A 23,759-nucleotide genomic window follows, 5' to 3' on the forward strand; every position below is an offset into this window, starting at 1 on the left:
CAGCTTAAAAAAAAAATGATTTATGTTTTGTTAAAAGAAGATTAACTTTATTGACCCCTCAGTGTTATATATGTCTCTCTCTCTATATATATATCCATGTCCAAAATACATCCATGCACACACCAAAAAAAAGGGCTCATAGACATGCAAATGTGGAGAGATGTTGGCCCTGGGAACAATTAGGGGTTTGGTGTCTTGCTCAAGGGCGACTCAGCAATGCCCAGGAAGTGAACTGGCACCTCTCCAGCGATCAGTCCATGCTCCATACTGTGGTCCACGCTGGACTTAAACCTGCCACCCTCTGGTTTCCAAGCCAAGTCCCTACAGTCTGAACTACTGCCACCCAAACGTGTAAGTATAAAGTCATTTTTAAAACACTCAAAGGTGATAGTTGGTACTATAACCAGAATATAATTATTATGGCTGCTGTTGTCTCATCTTTGTTTATCACAGATATTATAGAATTGGTGTAATAATGAAGTTCTTCTAATGCATAAATGATAAATATGTTTAAAGTAGAAACAACTTTGTCCAGTTCAGCCTCAGAGAGCTCTGAAAAGTTTATTTAGCTTAATGTCTTTTATAGTGTCTTACTCACAAGATATTAAATAACCAAATATAAGGGATCCTTATCAAAAATGTTTGTTAATGAATGTGTGTTCATGCTCTTCTTCTGTGTCAGCTGCTAGAACTTCAAAATAAGCAGACTAATGTCTGTATTCTGCGATAAAATAATGATATTAATATTGGTAAGTAAATATTGTCATGGACTTTTTAGCTTGTCCCTTGTTTATGTATCGTCTGATAGGTCATTCTCAGATTTTTTTTCACTCTCACATATTTATATTGACCAAAAAGAAATTGCAACTAGTCTAATAATCTAGGTTTTGCTGCCAGCTTGTGGTGACAACTTGTTTTTTCCTCCACACCCTGTAAAGCTGTGATGACACTTCGAGTGTGGTGACAAGACTGAAACACTACACCTTACTGATAGACTCTTCTACACCCCAAAGAGGCATCTTTACAAAGTCTAGTGTGGATTTACTCTTTAAAAATCCAAGATTATAGCCATACGATGTAGCGAGTAAGAAGTTTTAAGTCATAAATCTGTTGTGTGTCATATTTATGAGACACTTGGAAGAACATTTATTGTCATTTCTCAACCGACAGGCTGAAACAAAGACATATTTCCATGTGTAATAGGCTTAATAGGCGATGTTGTCGCCTGAAAATCCCTGAAGCTAAAATTAGGTGGGCAGATTAAAATTTTTTCATTAATGTCTTTTACTAGATTTTCACTGTTCACAGATTCTCTAACATGGCTTTGATGTTAGATAGTAGACTCGCTATCAGTACAATAACTAAAAGATGAACGTTTAAATCATAAATATAATAAGAAAGACGACATTAACCTGGTTGTTTGTGCTTTGCTCGGTCAGCAGGACTACTGTACCACAAATCTGAAACACAAACAATACCTAACATTACTTACACCAATTTTCAGATTGACGTCCATGGAGCTAACCCAAATTCATGATCTTATAATCCAACTGTTCAGTCAGCTAAAAAAAAAAAAAAGGCACATGGCCTGGATGACGGTGACGTCAGCACAGAGATGTTTTTTGATTGGCTTGTTCAGACGGATGGCACACCTTGACAGACAGATAGTGGTGCAGCCTCTAGTGCGTTCATAAATTTAAAAAAGACACCCATTATTTGTCCTCATTATTTAGAAGCAGATTGATGAGTGTTGATGATCAGACTGCTGAGACCAAATGCATTTTTTTATCCATTATCTTAACAGGAGACCAAATCATACTGTGAATATTAAAAAGTCAGTTGTTTTATTGGCCTAATAACCTGTTTTATATATGCTAAATGCTGTGGATTTGTAGGTCTAAAAGTCTAAAAACGGAAACTCCTGATTTCCGGACACATCAACCTGTACAGTCATTTTTTGGGGCATCCAAATATATTCCCAAATTTGAGTCCCCTGAGAAAAAAAACTGCAGCTGCAGCATCAAAATAACTCCATTTCACATTCACCAAAACCGAAATCCTGCACAGCACCAACAAGCAGAAATAGAAATTTAAGCGTGAAAACATTTCCGACATGCTAAACGTGAGACCTGCAGCATCAGAAGGAAGCTGAGAAGCCTTTTTGTACCAAACTCAGAGCTTCCTCTGAGCCTGGTGTGAGTCTGTATCTCTAAACGGTTGACCTTACAAATGAGCACGCTGCATCATTGTGAGAATTGGTGTTTCTGGGCGGTGCAAAGTGGAGTAGAGCACATCAGAGTGCAGGATATCTGAGCACAGCAGAGCACAGAGAGGCAGGCACATCCGCCGCTGGAGGGATCAAATCTGTACCATCTGACGCTCAAGGATTTATGGGTTTAGTCAAAATTGCTTTTCCCACTGTGGAGATTAAGCACCGTAGGATGTTTTCCACTCAGGCCGTGGAATAGCCCAGTGTAGCTGCTTCTGCTCCTCCTGCTGCTGCTGCTGCTGCTGCTGTTGATTTTCCTCCCTCTTATCGTCTCCGGCACTGACGAAAGAAATGTCTCAGGGTGGCAGAGTGCTCCAAACCCTGGAAGGGAGTAGATTCTGACTGACAGCAGAGGTCCGTCCTCTGGGGAATGTGAACCATGCAGGTGGATGCTGTACTTGTGCTCTTCTGTGTTTGGCTCGTGGGGGCAGCTGGGAAGATTGCCCAGTCAAGGGGTCACAAGCTGGAGACCTACAAACAGAGCAGGTAATGTCAGAGGACTCATATTTGTGTCAAAGACAAACACTTGAATGTACATTTTCGATCGTCTCAATGTGACAGCTTTAAATGTAGCTTTTAATGCAGAATCTTTATCTTAATTATTAAAAGTCTTTTATCTTTTTATCTATTTTTTATTTTAGCACGATGTTGTCCAGTGTTTCCTGTGTCACCTGTGCTGCTCCCTCCCCTTCTGAAAATAGACTTATTCAGACAGCAGATTGGAGAGCAGAGAGAGAGAGAGAGGGAGACCTAAATCCCCACATCTATTTATGTACTACTGGTGAATGCTGTGTTCTCTTGCCCCACAACTGCCACGGGCCAGTTAATGACTGTTTCCCCCAGTGGCAGCAGTCGTAGTCAGTGTGATTATTTAGGCTAATTGCTGCCTTGTTAATGAATCCATTGGATTAAATGTTTTAGTCAGGTCTGAACTAGATCATGACATTGTCAAAGCGTCTTTGCTTCTGTATTATTGATTGAATTAAGTGCGGCATTAGAGGTGAAAGGATTGTATTTGTAGAATAATTGTGACTTTTATACCACAAAACAAAGAACTTAGCTTCACTGTGTTTTTTGATGTTGGAAATTCTGATTGCTTATAATAATTCAGTTCATTTGTAGCACATAATGAAGCATAAACAGGAAGAATTGTGGGATCAAAAATCCAATTATTATTTGCAGAGCTGAATGCACGACAAATGTGTTAGACAAAACCTTTTGAGAGCGTACAATACCTGTGAGTACGAAGGACACAATTTTCGGGATTCATCACCTGGTTTATAAAATAAAATGTAAATATAAAATCACAAGTCTCCAGAGCGAATGGTGACAGCTCACAATGTCTTATTTGGTCTAAACAATGGTCCAAAACACAAAGAAATTCAGTTTGATTTCATGTAAGACAAAGAAAACTAGCAAATGAACACGTGAATTTCCCCAGTGTGGGGATCAGTAAGGTCTATCTTGTCTTAAATATTCACATTCAAGAATGTGGCACTAGTGATCTTTTGCTGTTTTTGCTTTAAATTGATGAAAATAGTTGCAGATTAATTCTCTCTCAGCCGACTAATCATTTCAGCTCTAAATAGAATATTATATGTTTTCAGCACTGCTGCTCAGTGCGGGGAGCAGCATGTGGAAGTGAAGCCTGACATGTAGCGGAAAAAAACATGACTTTGACATGATTCATCTTTTACTTACATTAGAAATGCAGATGTGATCATTATTTCGGTGATTTGGTGCCGTTTGGCGCACAGATTGAAGCATAAAGACACAGCTGTAAGGTTTTACAAAGATAAATGTTTACATGAACGGCCAAATCGCACTGGAAATGCAGATGTGATTATTATTACAGTGATTCAGTTACATCTGGAGCACATACTGAAGCATGACGACTCTGCTGTACGGCTTTTGAAAATGTGTTTACACCCACAACAAAGTTGTCAGAATAAATTTTAATTTGAGAGCATAAAAATGTGTCCAACATTAATTTAACACATTCAGATGGCTTTGAACACCCGTTGAGAGCAATATTAGCTCTTTGAACAGAGAAATAACACACTGTTGCTACAATTAAATGATCATTTTTATATAGTTTGGTTGATAAAATGTCTTCAGATGTCTCATTTCATCTGACCTACAGTCCAAAACCCCAAGATGTTCAATGTACTCTGACAAAAGGGAAAGAAAAGTAGCAAATCCTGACATTTGAGAAGCTGGAGGCAGCGAATGTTGTGCTTGAAAAATTACTTAGATTATTAATCTGCTGTCGAAATAGCTGCTGATTAATTTCCGTCGATCGACTAGTTGATTAATCGACTAATCTTTTTGGCTCCAGTGCAAAGTCAACACCTTTTAGATGCCTCTGAAGCAGAGAAATAAAACTCCAATGAAGACTTCACCCAGAAAAGTCCAAATTAAAGCAGGTCGATAGTTAAAGTTGAAAAATAAGAAGAAAAATACACATTTTCTGTCTCAGATAAGTCACAAATATAGACTGGACTCTTTTCCAGCATTTATATCTCCAAATTCAATTATTGTTTTGTAGAAATATCAGCACATAGTTGAACTATTAGTACCCCCCAAGTCACAAACTGTGCATTAATCTCTGGTGAAGATAATAAGATTTTCCCAAGCAGGCAAAGTGCAGCGCTGTACGCCTCATAATGCTATCAGCGCTGAATGATTTGGATCCACTTAATATATTCAACAAATGCTGTCATATCATAATCCCTCTGCCTTTAGATACAGTATCACTTTCCATGCTATAACTTGTTATTTATAGATCAGAGGAGGCGTCAATCTGCCCACTACGACGCTCATCTGTTTGAGTCAAATATGTGACATATCTCCTGGTTCTTATGTATGACAAACCGTCGGTGGGAGTGATCCTAATGAAGGAGCATTGTGTTAAACAGTGCCAGGTAAAAGCTGTCTTTAAACCTGAACAATCCTCTGTGAAATTACAGTCATTTAAAATGATCATCTCGGCCCTAAGGTGATTAAGATGATCATTACGTATAAGAGGAGCACAATTGTAATCATCTGTGGAAAATCTTCAAAAGACAGAAAGTACAAGTGGCTCAAAGCTGTGCTGTAATCTCAGTGTCGCCTGTTTTTTGTTTTTTTTACAACTAATTAAAAGTCCTCTCACACATCAGTCTTCTCTCTGCCGACACACACACACACACACAGTGTGAGAATACAAATCAAATGTAAATCTCTCCTTCCTCTTCTAGCAGGGGGGGAATCTCAGTATACATACACAGAAGTCGAACTGTTCTTCTCCCCGTTTCTCATCACTCCTCCTTTCTTGAGTGTGAAATTGCAAAAGCAGCTGAATGCTGCTGGGGTGGGTTGTGGGAGTTTTCACTATATTGCTTAGATGTTTTTTTTTGTTTTGTTTTTCTCTCTCTCTCTCTGTCTTGTTGCCTTGAGGAGGAAGAGCGTAGAGAGGGGGGAATTTGTGTAGGACAGCACAAGAAAACATCTGAGGAGAAAACCTTTTTGAAGACTTGGAAGGATCAATTCAAGCGGTTGCTTGATGATTCACAGTTTGCTTCTTCCACTCAAGTCTGCTTTGTTTTTTCTAATTTCCGTCTTACTGTTGCTTTGTTCCGCTCCACGCTTTCACACAAATATCTGGAGTGTACAAACTGTAAAAGCAACTCATGTAAATTTAAAGCAAGTAGCTAGTAGTAGTCAAACCTAAGAACAGAATCTGACTTGTTGATTGTTGTTTTTACTGTAAAGCTTCAATAAAAACACAATGATAGTGAAGCCAATGTGCAAGTGTCAAAAACTGCAGTTCCTCACATGGCCACATGAGGCTGGCTACAGTACAAGTCAATCTCCATAAGCCTCCATGTTTTTATAACTCACCTGTTCAAATTATATTAAGGCTTAAAGTTATGGATAATTAACAGCACGTCGACTTTGATGGCTTGTTTAATCAACCAGGCGTCATTCAGCCCGCCTCAGGTCCACCGATGATCCACGTCTTTGCTGATTTTTAGATTAGCTTGGAGGGGGCAAGACTACCAACATGGTGGCCACCAGCGTCGCAGATTTAGAGCTTTTAAAACAGCTTTTTAGAAACCTATGGGCGACATCATGCATACGCTGTCCATTCTTTATACTGTCGGTGGTTAAAACAGAGCTGAAAACCAAACTAAATGAGCGACTACACAGCTAAAACAAGAAAGCCAAATCAGGCTAATTATTATTTTTGTTGTCAGGTAATCATCATATTTTCTAGTTTCACTGATTAATCAATAATCAAAATGTCAGAAAATAGTGAAAAAGGCCAATTTTTTAAAAGTTATTTTGTCTGACCAACAGTCGGCCACAAACCAGAGCTATTCAGTTTACTATCATGTACAACAAATAAAAGCATCAAATCCTCTCATATTAAAAACTGGAACCAGCAGGGAAAGTAGAACTAATGCATTTTATTTTTTGCCTTTATATCCCCTGAACTTGTTTTTCTAAAGGTCAATTTTGTTGGAACATCTAAAATTTAGACCCCACATCCCATCTGTTACAGTCAGCCTGCAAACTTTAAACCCAGTTTTCCTGTGGTGACCTCGCTCTGTCTTTGTAAGGCATCAGACATTCATGTGTACTTAATGATTTCTGCAGGAATCTGGCCCATTAACACTGATGCAGCCCCTGCTGCCATGCATACATGCAGGTCCATAGTTGCATAGCAGAAACGGCATCAGGCCATGCAAAGCAGAGCAATGTGCAAACAGGCAGCGGTCTGCTGTGTGTCAGAGGCAGGCAGAGAGGGGGATTGGAGAGGCATTTCTGCCAAGAGGATTAGGAACCAGCTGCTGGATGGACGCAGACGAGTGGCCCATCAGAAAAACTGCAGCAAGCATGCAGAGAAACCCTTTTCTTACTGTTAAATTTTGCTGTTGTTGAGGTTTTTTTTATGTTTTTGTGCAGTCCTGTCACCCCTTCTCCCCTCTCTCTTCCTCTGTGGTATTTCCTTAATGCACGTCTGTGGTTGTCACAGGGATTTGACACTGTCTGTCACAGCATGCTCTACTCTAATAATCCATTTTCAGGTTTTTGGATTTCTTTTTTTCCTCTCTCTCTCTCTCTCTCTCTCTCTCTCTCTCTCTCTCTCTGCTTGTGGCCTGAAAAGGCTGTTTACAGAGACAGCCTTATGAAAAGTGACACCAGAGAAGAGCTGACTTCTTCTAATGTGGTGGTTGTGATGATTTGTGTTATTTGTGCATAATATGTGTGTGATGTAACCGAATGTACTATGTCTACTCAGTGAGAAGCATCAAAACAAAAAAGAAAAATGAAATGTTCCTGGTCTAAACCCATTTAGATTTAGGCTGAGAAATGACATAACTGTGTATTTTAGAAAATAGTATTTGTTTTATTCTATTGTTCTCTAGTGAAGTTGACCATAAATGACATATGTAAGGATCAAATCTGCGCATTTGAGAAGTTGCAACCAGCAAACCTTTTTTTTATTAAAAAATACTGAAATGATTCAATTAATAATTAATCAGTTGGTTGCATAAATTATTAAAATACTAATAGTAATTTAATAGTTTTAGTCTGTAGTCAAAATATATTATGTTTTTAGGTCTGTTACCATGTAGTATGTGACATATGGTCTCATTTACTCATTTATTTATTTATGTATGTATTTATTACTGTTTTAACCATCAGGTTGCGAAGAGAGACCAGAATGGATGGCGGTGGAGGTCAGAAATCCGGAGGGTGAGATTTATAACTCTTTAATTAAAAATATTAGCAAAGTAAAATTGATTCTTTGCCTGATTTATGTTGAAATTAAAAACAGGGCACTACACGTCTTTGAAGGGTAACATCTTTTTTTTTTTTTTTTTACAGCCCAATTTACAAACGAAGTCCAGACATGACGAAATCTCCGATGACAAAATCTGAGCAGCTCCTGAGAATAGAAGACCACGATTTTACGATGAGGCCAGCGTTCGGAGGTCAGAAAATGAATGTTACTTCAGATTAAAGTGTTTTAAAGGTCCAGTGTTTAGGATTTACTCTTCCATGTCTCACCCTCTCCTTCCAACCATGTAGGAAAAACTTTGGCTGCGAAACTCACATAAAAAGCAAAGGACCATATCTAGATCAGTGTTTGGTTTGTCTGTGCTGGGCTGCTGTAGAAAAATGGCTGTTCAACAATAACACAACGATTCTTATTTTCAGGCGATTATACATTAATGAAAACATACTAATGGATATTTTATTCCATTCCTGCAAATAGATCTTACACACTGGACCTTTTAAATCAAAGTGTTTATTTATATATATAGCTCCAACATGCTGAATGCATGATTGCAACTTACTGCATGCTCACTCATCAAGTGCACCCGGATAAAATCTGTGCAGTGTTCACTGGTCTGGGACAAACAGTGCTATAAGCATTAAGCTCTTGGAGATCTTAATGACACCATCCATGTAAGCTGTGCTGGAGTTTCCAATTGCAGCTCAGTTCTTTACATCACAAGAGTGTTAATACGCGTCTTTTGCATATAGTGTATAGTAGAGAGATTTGATGTCTGCTTTTTGGTTTGTAGGATTACACCGAGATAAAGGCACACAGGCTTTTGTTTTTGCTCGATAATAGTAATGGAATATATATTCCTAATCTTTTTAGCTGTTATCTTTTTTATTTGTCTTTTAAAGCGGAAAAAAAAACTCAAATGCGAGAGCTGTATTCAACTAAAAAAAAGCATCCATGAGGGCTTTCACTTTGAGAGCAGACACACGTGTTGTTGGGTGTTTTTTTATTTTTTTCCTACTTTTAATCACACGACAATCTGCTGCTGAAAACACATCAAGTGCTGCGTCCAATTTGCACCATTAAGTGCATCTCTGCTCGGCTTCCACGGCTGCATGAACTTATTGTGACCTAATTGTATTTGTGTATTATCGGAGGGTGATGATGCAGAGTAGAAAGGTTTAAATAGGTCAAAAGTAGAATCCCAGCCAGACCGACACAGTCGTGGTGCAAGCATTTGCTCTGTGTTTGTGTGATTCATTGTTCTTTTTTGGAAACGTGATTTCCAAAACAGGTTCAAACAGTCTCTGTAATAGTAATGCATTATCACACCCAAAGTCAGGCTGAGAAGGAAGCTCAGCATGCTATCTACCTTCTATGTTATTGTTTTAATTTTCTTTCAGGTCCTCCGATTCCTGTTGGAGTAGATGTTCAGGTTGAAAGTCTGGACACTATCTCAGAGGTGGATATGGTAAGTATATAGAAAATAACTACAGTAAGTACATTTCAAGTACTGTACTTATTTTGTGGTAGGATACTTGCACTTCCATTTTCTGCTACTTGCCACTTCTTATTTACATTTCAGAGAGAATTAAGATTTATGAGATTTTACATTAAAAACAGATGATAAGAAAACAGTATATTAAATCAGATTAAATCAGCGATTTTGACTCATTTATTTATTTATTTATTGGCCTGTGAAAAAAAAAAACATTGTCACACTAAAGACATTTCCACTCTAAACTTCTCACATGGGTTCAAATTATCCAATATTAGACAGAATTGTAAAAAGATTAGAGAAAAATCTGAAATTTAAAATAGATTTATGTCAGATCAGAACCACTGACAGTATTAAAAAATGGACACTGTATTCGTGACGCCACCCTTAGGTTTCTGAAGAGCTGTTTTGAAGCTCAAAATATGTGGCTCTGGCCACCACCATGTTGGTAGACCTGGCTCTTCTGCCTCCCGGCTAATCTAAAAATCAGTGGACCTGAGGTGGGCCAAATGAAGCCTGGGTGCTCAGACAAGCCATCTGTAATGGCACGCTGTTAATTATGCATAAGGAACTGTTTGAGGAACTGCAGTTTTTGGCACTTATACTTTGGCTTCACTTCACAGCCACGGAGGTTGGCGCTTGATCAAAACTCATGTCACGACTCCTCAGGCTTATCATGTGACCCATTTGGGGGCCTGAACCCTTTGTTGAGAACCACTAGATAAACGACCTAACTGTGTATAAAGTAGAAAAAACAGCTCCACCTCTACCAGTGACCAGATCAGTCACATTTTATGGCACAAAAGCTACTTTTAAATACACGTAGCTGATAATACTGACTGTGCTGTATCTGAGTAATTCTTCACCCACAGTAGAATGCTCTGTTTTCCTGCTATAGGACTTCACCATGACGTTGTACCTGCGTCACTACTGGAAGGACGAGCGGCTGTCGTTCCCAAGCACCAACAACCAGAGCATGACCTTTGACAGCCGCCTGGTGAAGAAGATTTGGGTTCCCGACATGTTCTTTGTCCACTCCAAGCGCTCCTTTATCCACGACACCACGACTGATAATGTCATGCTGAGGGTTTATCCTGATGGCAACGTCCTCTACAGTCTCAGGTAAACACCTCGATAGGAACATTACTGAAATTTTTATTTTGTTGTACTGTCAAAATGTGATTAAACACCACAATAAAAAGGATTTTTACATGCCACCTACTCAAAAACAACATCATAACACACCACATGGGGATCACACAGCAGCCAACAGAAGTGCCAAAGGTCACGGACGATTTGCTTTGATGATTTTTGGAGCAGGTGCATCATTTGATTATTTTAATCAGTGTAGTCGGAGGAGGATGCCAAATGTTTGTGACTTTTGTCAATTCAGTTTTTTAACGAATCTACAACACAACCAAATGTAAGCTGTACTCTCTTCATGCTACATAAGAAAAACAATTTTTACGGTGGAGTGTGGAGGAGGAGTTCGACAGTCAGCCTGAGGAAAGAAGCTGCTCTGTAATCTGCTGCTACGGCAGCGGATACCAGGTGCGGGTATTATCTTTCGGTATCCTTTGGCATCTACGCAAGTACCTCACCGATATCACTGATGCTTGTAGACGGGCACCGATGGTGTTCTGCTGTTGCTTTATAAACATATTCATATTTACAAAGACATCAGGCCACTTGATAGGAAATTGAAAGAAAAGTTAATTAAAGCAGGAAAACTGCAAACAAAAACTCATTTATTTCTATTTGTTTTGGCCCGAGGTGATCAACCAACCCACAGATAGTCAGTTTATTGTCATAGAGGACTGACGAAACAAGAAAAATGTCACATCTGAGAAGCTGAAATCTTGCTGAAAAATGATTAACAGAATAATTAATTTAACGGTTAACAACTAATCGATGAATCAACTGATTGCTGCAGCTTTAACATACAGCTGTCACTTGAGGAAGTTAAGTTACGGTGTATGTTTTTCTTTGTGTTTCCTGCAGAGTCACTGTCACTGCCATGTGCAACATGGACCTCAGCCGCTTTCCTCTGGACACCCAAACCTGCTCGCTGGAGATTGAGAGTTGTGAGTGGATTTATTAAGAACAAATACTTCAACAAGACAATCACCGGTTCATCCTTTTATCCAACACTTTGGTCCAGAGCAGAAAACATATTTTGATAACTAGTGTGAATTTATGAGTTATAGGTTTTCTCTTTATCACCTCTGCCAGGTTTCCTCTTGAGCATCACTGGCATCAAAAACTGTTGGACCTTTCATTAACAATGTATCTGTGGATCAATGTTTGGACCAGAGAACAGATAATAACCTTTCTAACCTTCTTCTAGCACCATAAATGTGTCAAACATTTCACTTCTATACAAGAAATATCAACATTTGCTGAGCACTATCAAATATTTTCTACTTTGCTCACCACATATCTCATGAATTCCCAAATATATGATGCCATAAAAGTTTCTGAGCATGTCCATGCTTCAAATGGAATATATTGCTTTAATGTTAAGACTCCTCTCTTCTAACATCGCCCCCACCCTCTTAGCTCCACAACCAGTGTGGCTCTAAGACTTCAAATCAGAGCGTATAATTGTAATTGCAGTGTCAAGGGACTTCTAGCGGTGCTTTAGGATTGTAGTCTCGTCTCGTCAAATCTCATTTGTCACACGTTTTGTTTACATCAACACTCAGCGTTCACACAGATGAAAATCTTCTTTCTTTCCCTCTCTTAGATGCGTACACAGACGACGATCTGATGTTGTACTGGAAGAAAGGCAACGAGTCCTTGAACACAGACGACAGAATATCTCTGTCCCAGTTCCTCATCCAGAAATTTCACACCACCACCAAGCTGGCTTTCTACAGCAGCACAGGTGCTGACACTTTTAATACATGCAGTAAACTGAACTGATTATGCAAAAATGCGTCCATCATTCATATAATAATTAGATCAAACTTGAATTTTAATTGAAGTTTAAATTTTTCTCTATTAGCCTTCTCCGACTAAAGAATAAAATCTTCTTTAAATTGGTGTCCCTTGAATGTCACACCGAGAAGACAGTACTAATATTTAATCCTTAGTGCGAAACGAAATGAATCAAACTACTGAAAACCACTTGAATGCTGCTGGAAAGCCATTGTGAAGCAACGCAGCGTTTCCCATAACCGCATGTCACTTTGTAGCTCAGAAGAGCAACCTGAAGCATAAAAAGGATTTCGTGTCTTATCTCTTCCTGCCACAATAACTGGGAACCTCTGCTTCAAGTGTTTATACAGTGCATCAGCGCTAACATAAAACACTGTGTGTGTGTAACAGTGATATTTCTTCTTCACAGGCTGGTACAATCGTTTGTACATCCACTTCACCCTGCGGCGCCATATCTTCTTCTTCCTGCTGCAGACCTACTTCCCAGCTACTCTGATGGTCATGCTGTCCTGGGTGTCCTTCTGGATCGACCGCAGGGCCGTCCCTGCCAGGGTGCCGCTGGGTAGGATAGAGTCTCCTGGCTGTCTCTATACAAAAAGATGATTTAGTTTGAAAAATTAAGATGCTGTGCCCAAAGATAACCCAAAAACAAGCTTGACAAACTCATGAATTAACACGTTACGTCTTCTTTTGTTGCCACGCATTCCAGGAAGTTACTGGTCCCAAGCAAAGAAACCCAAAATCTGTAAAACTGCAAATGGACTAGACAAACGAGATTTTTATTGTGTTAATTAGTAAGCTTTAGAAGTTGTGGTAGGTTTTTTCAGGCAGTGGTTAAGACTGTGAGCAGGAGGAACCAGCTAGTGCATTTCTATGATATTTAATTGGTTTCAGCTTCCCAACCCTGAGATAAAAGCTCTGATGTGACTAAACTGTTTGTGTTTCACTCCAGGCATCACGACAGTGTTGACCATGTCCACCATCATTACCGGGGTCAACGCCTCCATGCCGCGGGTCTCCTACATCAAGGCAGTGGACATTTACCTCTGGGTCAGTTTTGTCTTTGTCTTCCTGTCGGTGATAGAGTATGCGGCGGTCAACTACCTCTCCACCGTCCAGGAGAGGAAAGAGAGGAAACTGAGGGAGAGAGTAAGTGTTATTTCATGTTTCATGTGATCTCTCACTAAAATGTTCCAAAGACGAAGGGTCATCTTAGCAAAAACTTTCCTCTGTTCACAGAGGGAATAAATTATGAATCCCCTTCTTTTGTTTTGCAAGTTATACTAAAAAAAAAGGCAAATGTGGCTCTGATGTTTCTCATAGATTATTCATTTGACTGTGCGAAAAATATGTGTTGTGTTTGACAGTTTTCTCCCTGAATTTACCCTGTCAACACAAAGATTTGGAGCTGTGCAGAGGACTCCATATCTAGTGTTATAGTTCTAATATTTGTAGTTGAACTCTTTTAACGCCTTTCAAAGCAGAAAAGGAGGATAGTGTGTACATCTAGCCTCAGTTGGGTACAGACGCAGAGAAAAAAAACAGCAGTTGTGCTATGATAATTCTTAATAATTTTATTTTTACAGATTCTGGGCAGCCAGTCTCTTCTTTTCCTTCAGGGCGTTATTTTTTAAATATGACTGTCATGACCAAAAATACGAATTTAAGTTCTCAGTACTTATATTACATGTTTACATTCATGTAAACTTCCATTGCACCAGTGGTCTGTTTAAGTTCCATGTTGCAGAAGTGTCCCATAGGTTAAAAGTCAAATACTTAAATGGATTATAAAGCATTATATAATTTTAATTTTAAATTCCCTAGATGTTAAATAAGATTGATGGTACAATTCTAGTTGTATAATAATAAAGACCTCCTCATGAAGAGAAGAAAAGGAGACAGACACATTAATATCTCTCTTTTTAAGCCGACACAAGCTGACCTGATTTTATATTTAAATATTTTAGACGTTAAAATATTTCTAAACTGGGAGAAACATGTATTAATCTTTAATGTGCATTTCCAAAAAAAAAACAGATAAATATTTTCCAAATTGACTCACTATGAGGTTCTCGGGGCGATGGCAAATTTATTTCTGGGACTACAGCTTGTGTACTACATTTCCATTCTTCATCTGCCAAATGCTGCAGCATATGGAGCCAAATTGGCCCCGTACCCTCGGGAACATTTGCAGCACAAACATCTTTCTATAAATGTTTCACGCCAAAGTTATTTAAATGCTCTTAGTGTGCAGAAAAATAATAATAAACGTTTAAAAACACTGAAGTGTTTATGATCTCGTTTTGATTTGTTTTATGACTTTACAGAAAAGTACCATTTACACTCTGCAGGTGTCAAAGTGTCAAAATGACTTTGTGTTTCCCTCTAACCTCCCCAGCTGCCGTGCACATGTGGTATTGGCAACCCCGATGAGATGATGATCGACCCCCAGATCACTGGCTACGGGTCTATGGATATCAACACCACGGGGAATTACGGGATGCCAGAGAACGGCGGCCGTCAGGAGCGAATGTTGGCCCAGGTGGCACTGAATGACCCGCAACTCACAAGCCAGGTTAAGCCATCTAGAGGCTACGTGAACATTTGGATAGACACCCACGCTATAGACAAGTACTCGCGGGTTGTGTTTCCCGGAGCGTACATCCTCTTTAACATCATCTACTGGTCCATCTACTCATAACCCGGGATGCAGAAGTAGATCCTCGTCCATGAGGAGCTTGACTCATTTGTCAAAGAGCAGAGGAGGCAAAGACGGACAGAGAAGCTGCTCATAAGATGCATGGGGACCATTGACAGACTGGTGACCATTGCCTTCTTGACCCAGCCACTTAAAACTGAAAAGTTTAAAAATGACAAACAGGACAGTCACCGGCGCTGGTTTTTGTCACTTTATCAGATCTTTGTGGTTTCATGTTGTAACTATAGTGCTGTTGATGGAAAGACGTTTGGATGTTGTCGTCGCCTGAGGACTTGCTGCACAGAGAGAGACGCACAAACATGGACACGTGTGATTGTGCAGTTTAACTCGGCTACATGTCAGTTCTCGATGCAGTGACCACATTTTAAAAAACTGTCAATGCGAACCCAAAACAGAGCCAGCGTATAGACAGATCCTTCTCCTTTGCTTACGAACTAGACAATCAAAGACAGAATAAAAATATTTCAAGGAATAGTTCTGCTTATTTAGAAAAGAGGATTGTCACGACTCCAGTATCTGTTAAATCTAATAATATATATTTTAATCAGTACAAAAACTGTTTGTCGTTTTTGCTGAGACCAGAAACTTCCTGCTGGTTGCCTGGCAACAGCTCAGAGGCATGAAATAGTCCAGGACAGTGAAGTGTTTTAGGCTTCAGTTTTTGTGTGGGTTAAACTAACAAGAAATAACATGTTCATTTGTGAGCTTTAAAGATTCAATTTCATATTCATATTAATGTTTCATGACATGAAAGTGGTATCAGTGTTCTCATCCAACTCCTGGTGAGAAAGCGAAATCACAAATCGTGGAACTATTCCTCGAAACCAAAAAAAAAAAGCCTCATAATCAAATTATTCTTCAAGTTAAATATTTTCTTTTGTTAATATGATTCAGTACGTTACATTTTCTTGTGATCTTTGTAACAATGCCATTTTTTTTTTTTTGTGAAGCTACTTTGTGATTTGTAGTAAAAAAAAAAAGGCACAAATAATGCAGTCTATAAAAATCACAAATGTAAAAATATATGTTTAGTAAATTCCAAACACTGATTATGGTGTTGGCTTTTTTTTTTTATTTCTCATTTCTTCTTTTTTTTAACAACTGAAGCTCATCTCCTCTGTTTGGTGTTGTGAGGCTTTGAGGTTCACTGTGACCTGTTAGTTGCTAGTTTTATTGTCTTTTTTTTCAGTTTAAAACAACTTTATACTTCGTTAGGCAAAAGTTATATTAAACATATCGTTTGATGGTTTATGACAATTTAATGACCAACCATACAGATATGAAGTTTAAACTCTGGAGAAAAAAAATAAATGTTATATATGAGAAAATGTTTAATAAATGTTTTTGTTTTCTGAAAATGTGAAAATTATTTAAGCAGAGCTTTAGGTGCTGAACAACACAATCACAATACTGTACATTTTAAATCTCCATGTAATACACTTAGTTTGTTCAAATGGATTGAAATGCATGGATGAATATTGCTTTTTTTTTCTCTGAATATTGCTTCTGCAAACGTTAATTAAAATCGACTAAAAACACAAACAACACTTGATGTCAGTCGAAGCATTTGGTGACATTTTTCTGGTACGACCTCTGAAGTCGTGGTCCCGAATCGTCGATCCTATTTTCCCGCTCTCTTATTCAGCATATTTGAACAGTGCTGGGGGATAAGCTTTCACAGTTATTAGACATTGGATTGCTACCAGCTGCAGGTTGTCTCTTCTTCTGGCACAGGTCTGATTGCCGATGTGTATTCATACCAAAGCATATAAATTTCATATTCTGTAATACCATTAACCGCTCACATGTGAAGGGATATATATATTACATTAAGCTTATTTTTAAAAAATGATTTCTCAGCTTCCTTAAAGGCAAAAATTGTGGATTATGTTTGAGAACGCTTTCATTTTCGTCCACGTAACATCCCAAAGAGTGTGATGACAATTCAAACTTGTGCACCATCATCCTTCAAACAGCATGAACAAAGACATGACTGCAGCAGAAAGACATGAAAAGCATAAAGCATCAAAGAGATGTCTGAAATATCTTTCCTCTGAAGGGAATGTTTTTAATCGACCTGTATCTGCTGATGAAAGTAGGTCCAGAAATCTAAAGGGGGATTGTTTAAAGAGGCAGAACACTTCTGCATGAATACTGTTAGTACAATAATTTAGTTTAGACGTGACAGGAGGGAGGACATCAAATCACAAGTACAAAGTTAAGTTTTAGGCATATTTTAATTTGAATATGTACACTCCAGGTGAATGGGGGATGTCATACTACCAACAAATCAATAAATAATAACATAAATACCTCCTGTATATTACAAGCAGCAACCTCTGTGGCTGTGAAGTCAAGTCAATGCTTAAGTGCCAAAAACTGCAGTTCCTTGAGCGTCCACTTAAAGCTGGTGTTGTCTCACAGTCTTCAACTTGTCTCTTGCTCTGCAGACTGGATGCAACTTGTCTAATTTCAGGTCCAAATGAGGTCAGATAGTGTTATTCTACTTCAGTAGGCAATAACACAGGATTCATCAGGATTGGCAGCAGAATTAATTCTTTATTATATTTACAGACAAGAGCCCGAGTTCCCCATGATGAACTGCACTTGCTGACTCGGGCTTTCTCTTATGTATCTTTATGCAAATTTCACGTCCTGCCTGTTTTCATCAAACTTTCTCTAAGACATAATGGTGTAATTTTCCACTCAGGTGGACTCTCAGAGCTGGTCCATGTTTTGGGGTTTCCCCCATTCTTAATGCTGTCTCATCTCACGCCTACTGATCTTGGTCGACTGGGGACAAGATGTTTTCTTTCGTTTTATTCTTCACTGGATGACACCATTAGATTCTGTTTTGTAATAATACTATTTAAAAAAAACACCTTTATTGCCTTTTCTTACACCATTATGACGCAGATCTCCCCAACTGTATTTTTTTTTTAAAGTTTAATACATTTCACACCGTTACAAGTCATCACACATTTATATGGTTCGCATCAAATCATGCTAAAAAACCAAGTGCTCATTACTTCATTAATCTTGTGTGTTATGTATCCAATACTAAAAACTCAGATGCTTATTTCATCGTTAAACTTGTGTGTTCACATAAGCCAACTTCACTCTTTGTGCTCGCTATCTGATTTACAGCTTCACCTTAAACAGGGTTCTACTTCCAGTGATTTACTATGTTTCCAGCTACCAGTGCTTACACTACATCACCTTAAGTGTTGCAGTACATGCATAGTATTCCAGTCTACATGTTTGCTATATAATCAATCCATAGCTCTAAGGAAACAGAAAAAAATAGTTTGAAACAATTTGGCACTCAATTAGTCAATTAAGCAGAAGTCATGAAATTTTATACATCACTGGATGTTTACAGCCTGGTTCAAAAACCAGGAGGTGGTAGAGGCAGGACATCCAGCATTGTTGTGTTGGGTCTGTACACTCAAGTACAAGCCCAACACAACAATAAATAACATGTCATATCTATTGTTAATGCATTTATTGATTTTTTCATCATCGCCATAAAAGCACCAGTGTCAAACAGTTGTCCCTTGGCATCTCATCAAAGTCGTATTGAGCTGTTGAATCACTTCTCATGTTTTCTCCTGTTTCAGTGTGGCCTGTTTGAAGTCTTCTCTCACTTGCCTCAGCAGAGCAGGGCAGCACAGCACATCAACAGCTGTCATAGCCAGAGCTTTGGCTGTCCTCAGGGTGAACAACTGCGCCTTTTCAGCTCCTGGCACAGGAAAAAATGAGCAGAGGAAGAAAAAATAAAGCAAAGTAACTAATCAGGCAAGTCAAGTGAAGCCAAGTGACCCGGAAAGATGATGGCAGAAATAGTCTAATCGCTGTGCAATTCAATTTCATTAGAAGAAATAACATCTGTTCTCAATAGACACGCGCTAACGTACCCGCTGCTTCCGTGTATTCCTCAGTGTGGTTAAAAGCGTCTGTGCCGATGTAGAAGAAAGGATGGATACCGGGGACTATAAAAGACACGTTTCCAAAGTCTGTAGAACCTGCCAAAAAAAGACCACAGCTCTGCTGTTATACTACAACACAAACCAGGGAAAGGCAGAGAGATCACAGTGTCTGTTGTTATGAAATATTTATTTTTACCCACCCGAGAATTTCTCTGGCTGCTCAGGAAACTGAATCCCCAAAGCTTTTCCATTATTCTCATACAGGTTTGCCAGTGTGGCGTTAGGCAATATGTTATAGTAGGCATGGGCTGGATATTCTATCTCCACCTAAACAAAACACAATCACAGAAAGAGATTACTAACATATATTAACAATAGCCAAATATATAACAGCTCTATGATGTGAGTTAAACCTGCCTGCAACAAGTGCAGACATCGGAGAAAACCAGCCCGAAGACAACCGTGAATTAAAGCATAATTATATGAAAATGTTAAAAAGGGCAGTGTTACATAACAGCAGAGCTGACTTCAACGTCAGGGATTCGTGATCACCTGAGAGCAAATGGAAGACAACATTTTTTTAGGTGAGCTTACTTGGCAGCCGGTGGCAACAGCAGCCGCCCTGAAGCAGGCCTCAGCTTTGGCCTTCAGGTCACACAGATCCTTCACCAGCGGAGTGCGAATATAAAACTGTAACTCGGTGTAGGCAGGGATGATGTTGGGCTTCACCCCTCCATGTTTGATGATGCCTGTAATGGAGAAAAAGTACATAAAATGTGCACAAGGATCAAGGACAAGGAGAGATGCATCCATAACACTGAATAAATATGTATAGGTTTTAAAATGCTGAAGGCCGTGCCTCGGGCTTCTACGTTTGAAAAGGTGGATGAGAATATGTTAAAATAAATGCCTTCTGGCTGCTATCCTTGAGTGTGTAACTGACTTCTCTATAATATAAAGAAAACACACAAAGGTACAAGTTTTGCAGAAGCTATTACAGATTGTCGTCATTTTCTAACTTTCAACCTTCTGCATGTTCTTCTCAGGTCGTTTCTGGTTTCCTTTATATAGAGTCCATTCATGCAAAGTATGCAAAGCCACATTAACATCATTCTTTTCTTTGAAAACACTTTATAAAATACCAGGAATAAAAAATATGAGTGGATAGCATAGAGAGAAAGTTAACAGGAGATGGGAACAACATTTAACACCTCTGCCACCAGGGCCTAATCCTAATACAGTGGTCCCTCGTTTATCGCAGGGGATACAATAAACGTAATCCGCAAAGTAAGTTTTACAATTATTCTACATGTTTTAAGGCCGTAAAACCCCTAACCACACACTTTTATACACCTTTTTACACACATTTTGTACAGTACTCCCTTAGTTAATCAGGACGCAGAACACAATGCGCGTTCATACTGTACAGTACGCTGTAAAAAAAGCATGCAAAGTTACACTAAAAAAATCCTTGAAACAGCGAGTCCGCGAAAAGTGAACCGCGATATAGCGAGGGACGACTGTACATGTCAATCTGCCGAAGACTTCAAAGGTCCAGTGTGTAGGATTTAGTAGTAATAAAACCCTCCCAGGCCTCGCCCTCTACTTCCAAGCATGTAGGAAAAACTACTGGCTGCCAAATTCACATTAAATGCAAAAGTCCATATCTAGATCAGTGTCTGGTGTGTCTGTTCTGGGCTACTGTGGAAAAATGGTGGGTCAACATGGTACAAGAGGAGCCACTGTCACTGTAGATATAAATGGGCTTATTTTAAGAAAAGACAACGACACACACAACGATTCTTATGTTCAGGTTATTAAACATTATGGAAACATGCTAATAAATATTGTATTCCATTCCTGCCAATAAATACTCCTAGATCTTACACACTGGACCTTTAACACACACACAGATGATCTTATGCTGTATAGCTTTCTCCGTTTGTGTGTAATGTATAACCTGAGCTTGAGCTTCAAAGTTAATTAAAAACTCTTCACGCTTCGGTTAACTCATCAGCTTCTACCTGTTTCTCACCGTGAATCCTCCACTCTGGTTTCAGTTGCTGTCTGAGCACAGAGATGTTATTATAGGCCAGCACGGCAGCGTCCAGGGCATTCACTCCCTCCCACGGGTATGCAGAAGCATGAGACGCCTTCCCATGGTACTTCACTGACACCCTGTGTGATATCAACATAGCAGTAGAGGTTAAGTGGAGGTTCATTAAGAAAGCAGGGAAGAAACAGAGTATTTTGCATGAACTTGCTCATCGAGTGCGACAGTGGCCTGGAACGAAGCATCTTGCTGAGATGGGTGAGCCATGAAGACGAGATCGATGTCAGCGAAGGCGCCCGCCTCGAGCAGGTCAATCTTTCCTCCTACAGCCTCCTCTGCAGGAGTCCCCAGGACAGTTATCTGGTGTAAAACATGTTTAATTTAGTCATCTGATACAAGTATCAGATCATGTGTGTCAGCCTGGATGGTGAAATAATTCATCTGCATGGAAACTTCCTAGCTTTTAACATTACAGTGTTAATTAGCAGATGGAGTTGACCTCAATTGTCCATTATAAATCTCTCCCTCTCATATTGGACTATTCTGTATTCCTCATCATCTGCATGTTGTCAAAATAAAATAAAACTTTTTAGCATGTATTAAACATAAACATTTCTCATCATTTATTTTGTCAAGTTATCTAGTAGTACAATAAAACATTCATCCATCTCAGCTGACTTTAGGGGGAGAAGCGGGGTACACACATTACTATTTTATATTTATGTAAATATTGATACACACTATCATCTTCACCCCCTTTCTGTAAATCTGACACTAATATGGTCAATCACTTTTTGAAGTTGTTGCACTGTAAATTTGATCTTTTATATATATATATATAGTTTAAATATATATATTTTTTTGTTCTTAATAGATGGTTACTTGTTTACATATGTTGTTTTTGTTTGTTTTGTAACAAAAATAATTTCCCCCTGGGATTATTAAAGTATTTTTGATTCTGATATATTATTATTATATTACTATTGTTTTTATTCTTTATTATACACACACAGACAGAAACAATATTTCACAAACACACATACGTGTTTCCATTTCTTGCTATTTTTAATATTATCATGAATCATGAATTGCATTTTTTTTTTATCTCATTAATCAGTTGTGTAATTTGTGACGCTTTGGCAATATTGTTTACTTTACTGTCATGTCACTATTGAACTGAGTGGGTGAGAGTCAGAGTTGACTGAAGGGTTCATGTGTGTTTTCCAGAGTTACTCAAACTTTTACCCTCTGGTTGTTTGTGTTACTTTTACCCTCTGGTTGTTTGTTACCTTCACTGGCACCGGGAGCTCAGTCTCAGTTTCTAAAGCAGCTTTCAGGCCGAGCGCGGCGCCAGCTCCGACCTCCGCGATCAGGTTATGCCCACACGCGTGCCCGATGTCCGGCAGCGCGTCGTACTCGCACAGGAAGCCCACATTCAGCCCCGGTTCACCCTCCACGCCGCCGCAGACCGGGCCCCAGCTGGCCCTGAAGGCGGTCTGCAGCTTGTAGTGACTCTGAACCGTCCACGTCCCGTCCTCAGAGAGGAAGCCCACCAGCCTGTCGTGCGCATGCGTCTCGTTTTCAGCGAGTTCAGGTCGGCTCCAGATGTCCCGACTCAAAGCGTGCAGCTCGGCTCTGCGGGAGTCCAGACACCGCTGCACGGCCTCCTTCATCCGCTGCCTCTGGTCCATGTCTGTCTGTCTGTCTGTCTGCCTGTCTGTCTGTCTGCTGCAGGGTTAGCTCCTCAGTTAGCATTAGAAAACGTCACCAAGTAGGCGGGGCTACCGCGTTCATACCGGACGTAGTTTGAACCTTTAATTAATTAATTTATTTATATCAAATAATTCAGACTTGTACTTGTACTGAACATGAACCAAAGAAAATTTTAAAAAATGAAATAAAAAGATTTTTTACTTATATTATAGTTATATCAGGTGTACTATAGTTTTATTATTTTACGGAAGCCCTAAAAGGCCATACATACATATATTTCATTCCACCCGTGCTCCCGTGATAACGAGATAATTAATTCGAGATCTCGAGAAAACAAACCGACAGTCTAGTGTATTAAATCAAGCGACCCATATCACAGAATGTATGGCAAATGCATGTAGTCCATGATACGGAGCGAGCAAACATATTACGCCACTGTAAAATCCCTTTGATCCATAATTTCTGACAAAGGTTTGTACACTTGATCTCAGGACTGGAGTGAGGATTAAAGTGTATCAACCTTTGTCAGAAATTATAGATCAAAGAGATTTTATAGTAGAGTAAATATTGTACATAATGCCCTTTTCAATCCAAAATAATGAACTTCGAGGATGAATTGCTCCAAAATGGTACAGTAAATATGCTTTATACTGAAGGAAGGAAAGAAACGACGGAAGGAAGCAAGGAAGGAAAGAAAGAAACGACAAAAGGAAGGCGGGAAGGAAGGAAAGAAACGACATGTTAAAAATGACTATTTGAGGCTTTTTGAATGACCTGACCTGCAGCTCACCCAAGCGGCAACCTCAAGCCTGCCTTTGACTAACTTTGTTGAAGTCTCTGTATGATATCAATG

General features: G+C 39.2%; 2 protein-coding genes across 3 annotated transcripts; one reads left to right on the forward strand and one right to left on the reverse strand.

Moving 5' to 3' along the window:
• Nucleotides 1-142: 142 nt before the first annotated feature.
• LOC104922155 (gamma-aminobutyric acid receptor subunit rho-1) lies at nt 143-16,037 on the forward strand. Of its 2 annotated transcripts, none has more exons than XM_027275102.1 (10): nt 143-351; nt 7,964-8,014; nt 8,147-8,253; nt 9,458-9,525; nt 10,451-10,674; nt 11,554-11,636; nt 12,299-12,439; nt 12,902-13,054; nt 13,445-13,641; nt 14,891-16,037. In XM_027275102.1, the coding sequence occupies exons 2-10, from the start codon at nt 7,983-7,985 to the stop codon at nt 15,191-15,193; spliced, it is 1,308 nt and encodes a 435-aa protein (XP_027130903.1). In that variant the 5' UTR covers nt 143-351; nt 7,964-7,982; the 3' UTR covers nt 15,194-16,037. The 2 variants fall into 2 exon arrangements, with proteins under 2 accessions (XP_027130903.1, XP_027130902.1); XM_027275101.1 differs by lacking the exon at nt 143-351 and adding an exon at nt 1,951-2,755.
• A 1,713-nt stretch (nt 16,038-17,750) lies between these two features.
• On the reverse strand, nt 17,751-22,937 carry LOC104922154 (peptidase M20 domain-containing protein 2). Its single transcript, XM_010734903.3, has 7 exons — nt 22,483-22,937; nt 21,405-21,553; nt 21,176-21,318; nt 19,735-19,889; nt 19,341-19,467; nt 19,129-19,236; nt 17,751-18,953 (listed from the first exon to the last, which is right to left on the reverse strand). Exons 1-7 carry the CDS (start codon nt 22,882-22,884, stop codon nt 18,811-18,813), a joined length of 1,227 nt encoding a protein of 408 aa, XP_010733205.2. The 5' UTR covers nt 22,885-22,937; the 3' UTR covers nt 17,751-18,810.
• Nucleotides 22,938-23,759: the final 822 nt, after the last annotated feature.

Source organism: Larimichthys crocea, chromosome XXIV, assembly GCF_000972845.2.
Source record: "Larimichthys crocea isolate SSNF chromosome XXIV, L_crocea_2.0, whole genome shotgun sequence".
In the NCBI taxonomy this organism is placed as follows: domain Eukaryota; kingdom Metazoa; phylum Chordata; class Actinopteri; family Sciaenidae; genus Larimichthys; species Larimichthys crocea.